Source organism: Chelmon rostratus, chromosome 13, assembly GCF_017976325.1.
Source record: "Chelmon rostratus isolate fCheRos1 chromosome 13, fCheRos1.pri, whole genome shotgun sequence".
Lineage (NCBI taxonomy): Eukaryota > Metazoa > Chordata > Actinopteri > Chaetodontiformes > Chaetodontidae > Chelmon > Chelmon rostratus.
This window is the reverse complement of record NC_055670.1, coordinates 14,317,935-14,326,634: the sequence shown is the minus strand read 5'-3', so window position 1 is coordinate 14,326,634 and position 8,700 is coordinate 14,317,935. Positions and strand designations below refer to the sequence as shown.

Sequence of the window (8,700 nt, the reverse complement as noted above, 5' to 3'; positions counted from 1 at the left end):
TGCTTTATAGTGAAGGCTATAACAATGCATCATGTGTTATATGATGATTGCATGTTTTGTATGAAAATAATTAATCTACAAAGTTAAATACATATATTACAATAAATATAACCGCCAGCCATATATCCTTCTAAAAGGAAGTAGTAGTAGTAGTAGTAGTATGAAGTGATCTAAATTAGAAATACACAAGTTAAGTACAAGTACCTCAGAAGTGTACTTATGAATTCTTCAGTATTTGACTTAAAAGTATTTTGAATGAATGAGGCTTATCAGTAATCATCTTTTTGTTCGTTCTGTGTTGTTGTGTAAATTTAACTACACAATACAGATTGCATGGCAGAATACAGTAAACCCCTAACGAAATACCCTGTTGTACACCCAAAAGTGTTATATTTGTTTTTTTTAACTGTCCAATTAATTAATTAATTAATAATATTCACTGTGCTTTTATGCTGAAACAAAAGTGCACACTTCCCATCACAGACTTACTCTAACTTGACGTGCTGGGTAATTAAAGGACCATTGCCGTTTCGTTTGCTCTGCGCATGTTCCCCACTCAGCATTCAGGGAGCAAAGGGTTCAAGCTTTTGGGTGCATTTCAGGCAATAAAAATGATATATGTGTATAAAAAACATGGTCAGCAGAAAAAAAATGCATCAAATCATTTCAAAGTGTGTTTCCAAATATATTATCCTCTGAGGTATTTACATGTCGAATTGCCAAATGAGATATTTTTATTCTTCTGTCACTCACACACTTAATCAGTTATCTTTTAAGCATTACTTTATTGATTACAATAGGCAGACTATTGTGCATCGACTGCATATTTATTATAGGTTACGTTAATAGATAGTCCTATACTCAGATAATTCACTTAATAACTGTGCCAAAATCAAGCAGTGAGACAAAGTTAAAATATTGAGACAGGCTACTAAAAAGCAATTAAGAGCTGGCCTTAAGACCATAGAGAACATATCTTGATTTATCTGTAATAAAACCACTGAATATCTTTCAAATAGCTAGGCACATTTGCATTAAAAGAGACGTCTAATTTCACAGTAATAACTTAAAATAAATCACTTCTTCTACAGTAAAATGTCCAGAGATCCATCTCTTCTGAGTGTGCAATGCATTGGTGAGGTTTTCTAACCCAATTCTCAACACTTAGAGACATTTATCAGCATTTTCAACTCTTCAAACATCACTGAATACACAGTACAGCACAAATGGAAGAATGTGGAAGAAGTACTCAAATCTTTTACTTAATTGAAAGTAGTAATGTAGTAATACCATGTACATGGATAGAAATACTCTGCTCCAGGTAAAGGGCCTGCATTCAAAATCTTACTGAAATACAACATCAATATATATAGTATTTTTGTATTATTAATATGAAATGCAAAGTTATTAGTGACTTGAAGGTATCAAATAAATGTAGTGCAGTGGAAAAGGTGCAATAATTCCTACAATTAGCAATAGCAATTAGCAATAATTTCTATTGCTGCTGATGTATGAGTTAATAACATAACTCTCAGAGACCAGAACATATAATCACATTCATTTGTGGTATGACAGTGTGTCTTATAGCTAATTAAACAGCATTGTCCGTGGACTGTGTTCGTATCTTAAGAAAACTAACTAGCTAAAAAAAATGCTAACTAACTGACCTACCTGTCACGTGACGCGCCCCAGGCGAAACGTTTCCACGGCAACGGGGATCGGGCTTTCCAAACATCCAGCGCTCTACACAGCCATTAGCCGCTCTGCTCCCAAGATGTTTTCAGAGTAAGTAAAACAAAAACTTCTGAATTATTTGTGTAACTCACTTGTTTTATTTTTTTCCCACGCAGGCATTAGTGCCGTCACTTAAAGTGTGTGTTTCATTTTAAGGCTCCAATAAACTAACCGCGATCAGCTAACTTCAGCTAACTAACGCTAACCTTAATGCACAGTGTTGATGCTAACGGCAGTGTTCGCTCGCATAAGCTGTCGTCGAGGAGGTTGACAGTTTCCCGGGTTTTGTTTCCTATTTCCACTAGAAATTCCTCTGCTCTCGTGAGTAACGATCCTCAGTCGACAAACTCTGGCAAGTACAACTGTTTATACTGACTTAGTGGAGTTACCTCACGTTGTAGCGTTAGTTTGTGTCGCTGTAGTCTGCAGGGAGACAGTCGCATGGGGCAAGTGTGGGGTACATGGGGACGTGTACTTCATGTGAGGAAATGAATAAAAATAATATCCTTCCTTTTTACTTTCTTCACCGTGTGTGTCTGTGTGTGTGTTTTAACATTACAGGTGCCAAACCAGGAATAAATGGCCAGATTTCCCAGATCCCCGGACTGTCCCAAACCATCAACGCTCTTCCTGAGGAGAGGTCCCGAGGACGAAGAGTCGGAGTCCTGGAGAGTGATTCTGACTATGTCAAACTTGCAAAGCAAGGAGGCCATAAGGGTAGAGCCATCCTTTTGTTGCCATATAGTTACACATATCCTGGTTGCGGGTTGAGACATTTTGCCAACAATTACATTTGATCCTTTTTTTCCTACCTTGTTCAACAGGACTTTTGTGGCATGAAGATGCAATCACTTCTGAAGCTAATTCATACACACCACCAGACTGGTTCTGCACTGCATCAGGAGACAATAGCAAACTAAGGTATTTTTAACATTTGTCTTACTATTATCATGCACTTTGACTTACTAACAGTACTACCTGCTGCTAATATTCTACTACTCCCAGTACTGCTACTGCTACCACACTATTACACCTGTGCTGCCATTGCTGCTACCTGCACCTGCTACTATGACTATCGCTAACAACATTAACAATTACAGTATAGCAGTTATAGCACTTGAAACAAGCTTTTAAAGAAAGCAGGAGAAGCAACCAGCCACCATAATGGCTGATCTTTATTGTTTACTCTTCATTATATTCCAGCTATCATTACACAAAGAAAACATTTCATATCCCTATATTGTTTTTTCCAGCAGTCTAATTAACAGTGAAGAGAAGAAAAGCCCTGGAGCTTTTAAACCGCTAGAGCCCCCTTTTGGGACAGACAGTAAGTCAGCCTGGGAGAGAGATGATTGCAGCAGCAATGGAAAAGAGAAGGTAAATAGAGAAATATACCAATGTCATTTATAAGTACAACCCAAGTCCCAAAAAAGTTTGGACACTGTGTAAAATACAAATAAAACAGAATGCGATAACTTGCTTCTCGTTTTTGACATATTCGATGTATATACTCATTTGAAAACAGCACAAAGACAATATATTTAAGGTTTTACCTCATCTACTTCATTGATTTTTGTAAATAACTGCTTATTCTGAATTTGATGCAGCAACATGTTTCAAACAAGTTTGGAAGGCAGCAACAAAAGACTGGGAAAGATGTGGAATGTTTGCAAATGACTGTGTTCTGTTTATATTTACATTTTACACAGTGTCCCAACTTTTTAAGAATCAGTGTTTTAATTTAGCAACGACTCACCAAAATCACAGTTTATTCTGTCTCTTGTTCACTCTGTTATGATCAGATGTTTTAAGACAAACTAGAAGGATTGTTAGTGATGCTGATTTAGTTGTTACTTGTTTGGGCAGACCAGCTAGGTGGTTCAAGTACTTGTTTCTCAGTTATCAAAACAAGAACATACTGCTGAAGTGAAGCAAGAGATGGAAAAAAAGATATCCTGGCTATATTTATTTACATTCCCAGAATAACCATCACACATTGTGGTTCTGCTTTGTGCTCTGCAGAATAACAATGTTCATTACAGCCAGATGGAGAATGTGCAGTCACCCAGTCAGTATCATCAGACCAGCAAATTCAAGAGAATGTAAGTTCAGGTGGTCACAAGATGGTGCTGTTGCCCTTATTGTATTCAGTGCAAGTGGCTGGTGCCTCAGAATGCCACTTTTAACAACTCACAGAAACAGAATTGCACAAAATAGAATAGATTTATTATACATCAGTGATCCTATTATGTCAGACCATATCATTTTGAGTGGAAGTAACTGAGCAAAATGAGTACGTGGTTGTTGGAGTCATAAATACAGGTAAATATAGGCAGATTAGGTTAAGTGTGTATTACAGTAATATATGGAATACATACTTAACCTAATCCACCGAATCTGTGATCACTAGTTTTTTATGTGTAATTTAGTATACCATGGATATACTTTTTTAAAAATATGTGCTTGGGTTGCATATTTAAAAGATGGGTGACAATTTGTCATTACACTGAAACTTTAAAACAGACTTTGTACAAAAAGTGGGCATATCATTGAAGTGTTTGCTATGATGACAGAAAGAGATGTCGCAATCCGCAGGGTGCTTGCCAAATTGTTTGTTTTCCAGTGTAATTTCGTAGCTCTTCGCATTACAACACACAGCATGCTGTACTGTATATGGCTGCTGGACATTTCAAAATCTGTGTGTTTAAAAGGGTGTCGTCAATCAAGTCCACACCATATGTCCTCATGCTGTAATGACTGATCAGAAATGCTCATTGGTTTTTGACTCATGTCAAACAGCACACAGACCAATGGCTTTCAGACAAATCTGGACATTCACCTGTTTGCTTTGGCTCACAGCTGATCTGTGCAGTGTGTTCCCTGTACCTTCAGGAAAGTGTCAATGACTTAAAAAACCCAAATAACCTCGCATGCAAGACCACAGAGACAAGACAGTGCATGTATTGTTTTGATGCTATACATCAACAAGTCCCCAAAAGATCCACTGCAAAAAAAGGTGATCCAAATCCTACATTTTTGTTAAAGCAAGCAGAAATAGAACCCGTTATTTGCGTCATTGCAGTGCAGAGATCAACCATACAGAGTCTCGCTGTAAGATATCGACATTGAGAGTCAATAGAACAGAGAGCCTGGAACATGTGTGCCTGACTGAGAGAAAATTATTATTTCACACTCTTTTTTTTGCTTTATTTTAAAAAAAGGAGGCTAAATCTGAGATTAAATGACTTGTTTTGATGGATAATTGTGCAGAGTTGGGGGTTTGGTGATGATAAGATGAGGAGAAAATTAACGAAAAATTAATTAAATTTATCGAAATCCCACTTGTTGACTCTGTGCTTTGTTGGAAGAGTACTTTTGTAATAAGTAGCCAGAGTTTGTGTTGGTATAAAATGCTGAAAGGGTAGAGTCCATATTTAATGTTTAAACTGTGTCTACTGTAGTCTCTCTGGTTAATCTAATAGGCACTTTAAGGCGATGACAGAGCATCACATCATATTTGTAACTACAAAAGCACCATCTGTTTTGATTTCCATTAAAAAGCTTTCCAAAAATTGCCTTTCTATCACATTTGGACCATGTCTTTGCTGTTCTCACAGAGTATTTGACAAGAAACCAGCTCCTGTCGACATGACGAAGCTGTTGAGCTTTGGTTATGCAGAAGACGACAAACCAAAAGCCAACACTGATTTGTCAAGTAAGTAGCACAGTGTTTCCGACAGTTTGAGTTACAATCTTCCTGCCTGCCATAAATGATTTCCTTCTCTTGTTTTTTCATCATGCTAACAAAATTCACCTCAAGTATAATAAAAGGAAATGAAGCCAAACTGTTTAGTGTATTGATTTTATGTGAGTCAATAAGTGGATATAGTATATAATGAAATGACAGTCAGAAAATCTGAGGCGTGAAACGTTAAGATTTTAGCCATTAAGAATTTATGATGCCTGTCTGGCAGTTTAATGTAGAGATCATAAGAGAATTATGAGATAATGATTAGGTGAATGACCCGTGCTCGTTTATATTTCTATGTCATGTCAACAGATTAGAAGACTGCCAGAGCGTGGGGAAACAGGATGCACAAACTCGAATGCTTCCAAAAGGAATAGTTGCCATCCTCTCCTCTAACAACAATAATTTCTTCACCCCTTCATACTGAGCCACATCCAATGTTTAACTTGGTTTCAGTTGTTTTGTCATGTCAGATGTATCACTCAAGTGTGAAAGTGCTTCATTGAATTAAAGCTGGGACCTTTTATTTATTGTGCCTGTTAGTAGTGCCTCATTAACTACATTACTTAAGCAAAGAAGGCCCCAGTAACTCTTGTGTCTTTTTTTTTTTTTTTTTGCAGTGTCTGTAAGTTTGATTACTCTAATAAAATTAAAGTTATACCAAATGTTTCACAAACGTTTTTACTTTTGCCTTGCATAGAAAAAAATGTATTTGTTCTCACAGACTGAAATCTGAAAGTTAATTATTTGCCGCATAATACTGTCACATTACAGCAAATGATGGCCCATTTTCTGTGACACATCAAAAGTGTTCTCTTAAAACAAATTATATAAAGCATAATTTGATGCAGCTGATATTTGCAGAGGAAACACAACGAACGAACAGCATTTCTTTTGCCTCTGTGCATCATTGTTTTGGCATTGCAGTGTATTGCAGGTCAATGTCAGAGGTCATCTCAGTGTTCTCTGGGAAAGCTGTATGTTACAGCATGGTTATTCATTGGCTTCAGTCTGGCCATCGTTAAGACACACCACCTCATGGTTTTGCAAGATTCAGTTATAACTGCTGTTTACGTCACATAGTTTGTTTGCATTGCCGCTGATATGGTTTTGTTTTTGAAGGTGTGCTGACATTCCTGAAGCAGGCCAATCATAATTTTCATTGGTCTCGATTGATCTTTCTTTGTTTGTCTGGAGCTGCTGGATGTTTTTGTGAGAGCGAGGACAGGCGCTACTCCTCTCCCTTGAACCAATCAGTGGCGAGGCCAGAGGTCACCACTATATCAGCTCTGCAGTCAGACAGAACTCTTATTCAAAATCAACCGCAACAAGTACTTGGAGGTTTTCACAGCAGAACAATTTCTGAAGCCGTTTTAAACTGAATTTCAAAGCGTCTCCTGCAGTCATGGCACCAATTTTGCTGAAGTGTATGGGGAGTGACCACAATGAGTATATCAAGTAAGTTTTGAATTCACTGTTTCTTCTTCTTGCCCTTCAAAATCCGATGTAATTATGTTTGATGATCCATTCAGAGCAGATACTTAGGATTCACTTGAGCAATCTGTCCATTTATTAATATGCAGTACTATATTGCTCTTAGACAACATGTCCAAGTGAAGAATCCCTACTTGGACACCATGGAGGAGGATATTCTCTACCACTTCAGCTTGAGCACCAAGACTCACAACCTTCCAGAAATGTTCGGAGATATCAAGGTTTGTGAACTGCTAACTGAAAAACTAAATAAATGAGTTTATAATTTCTAAAGCTAGAAAACAGAATTCTCTTGTCCTCTTTCTCTCTTTCCCACAGTTTGTGTGTGTTGGCGGCAGCGCGAATCGAATGAAGGCTTTTGCCCAGTTCATCCACCAGGAGCTGGAACTGTCTGGAAACCCAGAGGAAATCATAGATATCTGTGCAGGAACTGACCGCTACTGCATGTATAAAGTGGGACCAGTGCTCTCTATAAGTGTAAGTATTACAAAACCAGTTTTGACAGGACAATGACATGTACTTTCCCAGATATTGCAGATATTGCTTTACTGGTTTAATAATAATCTTTTTTAAATTTTCATTTCCATCCTGATCATGTTTCCATCGCAGCATGGCATGGGGGTCCCGTCTATCTCCATCATGCTGCATGAGCTCATCAAACTGCTGCACCATGCTCAGTGCCGTGATGTGGTCCTGTTTCGCCTTGGAACATCTGGTGGAGTCGGTAAGAACACTGTAATTTTTGGTTTTGAGAGCAACGGAAATTTTTCTGCAAATGGTGCTTTCCCTAAATCACGGTTCTATCCGGGCTATTAGGCAGCGACGTCAGAGCAAAATACATTTCTGTCTCTCTGTAGGTCTGGCACCGGGGACAGTGGTGATCACAGATAAAGCAGTGGATTACTCCTTCCGCCCCCAGTTTGAGCAGGTGGTTCTGGGTAAGGTCATCACCAGGAGCACTGAGCTGGACGAGGGAGTGGCCAATGAGCTCCTGCAGTGCTCCTCTGAGCTTCAGAACGTTCCGACAGTGATCGGAAACACCATGTGCACCCATGACTTCTATGAAGGTATGAACATCATCTCATGCCCAGGTTGTTTGTGATGACATTTTGTAAATCATTCGTAATGAGATTGTCCCACATGAGGCACAGAGGTGAGAGCTTCAGGTCAAAACCATTGGTCAGGTAGTGACAAATCCTGTGCTGCGTCTCTCCAGGTCAAGGCAGACTTGATGGAGCTCTCTGCTCCTTCTCTCATGAAGAAAAACTGGAGTACCTGAGGAAAGCTTACGAGGCCGGAGTGAGGAATATTGAAATGGAGTCTACCGTGTTTGCTGCTATGTGCCGTGTCTGTGGCCTCAAAGGTATTGTTTTTGTTACAAAACATAGAAACTTTTGTTACGTGGTACAGCTTATTGATAGCTCTGGAAATATACTTCTGCATCCTTTAATTAGCCTCCTTCGATTTTGGTCAATAAACACATATGTTGCACAGAAAAGAAATGACGGTGTCCTTCTTCTCTCCAGCCGCTGTGATCTGTGTTGCATTGCTGAACCGCTTTGAGGGAGACCAGATCACTTCCCCTCATGATGTTCTGGTGGAGTATCAGCAGAGACCTCAAGTCCTGGTATCCCACTTCATCAAGAAACGCCTGGGACATATTGTCTGAGACCCCTGCACCTTCCAGCCCAACACCAGCCTCCCAAATAGAGTGTACATAGCTT

At 38.8% G+C, this 8,700-nt stretch overlaps 2 protein-coding genes across 2 annotated transcripts; both read left to right on the top strand.

The window, feature by feature from the left end:
• The first annotated feature begins 2,195 nt into the window (after positions 1–2,195).
• LOC121616334 (uncharacterized protein C7orf57 homolog) lies at positions 2,196–5,457 on the top strand. The gene is made up of 6 exons (XM_041951072.1): positions 2,196–2,214; positions 2,296–2,451; positions 2,559–2,655; positions 2,991–3,111; positions 3,757–3,836; positions 5,352–5,457. Exons 1-6 carry the CDS (start codon positions 2,196–2,198, stop codon positions 5,455–5,457), a joined length of 579 nt encoding a protein of 192 aa, XP_041807006.1.
• Positions 5,458–6,887: 1,430 nt separating this feature from the next.
• upp2 (uridine phosphorylase 2) lies at positions 6,888–8,645 on the top strand. The gene is made up of 7 exons (XM_041951197.1): positions 6,888–6,940; positions 7,083–7,197; positions 7,295–7,453; positions 7,586–7,700; positions 7,834–8,043; positions 8,193–8,339; positions 8,503–8,645. The coding sequence occupies exons 1-7, from the start codon at positions 6,888–6,890 to the stop codon at positions 8,643–8,645; spliced, it is 942 nt and encodes a 313-aa protein (XP_041807131.1).
• The last annotated feature ends 55 nt before the right edge of the window (positions 8,646–8,700 follow it).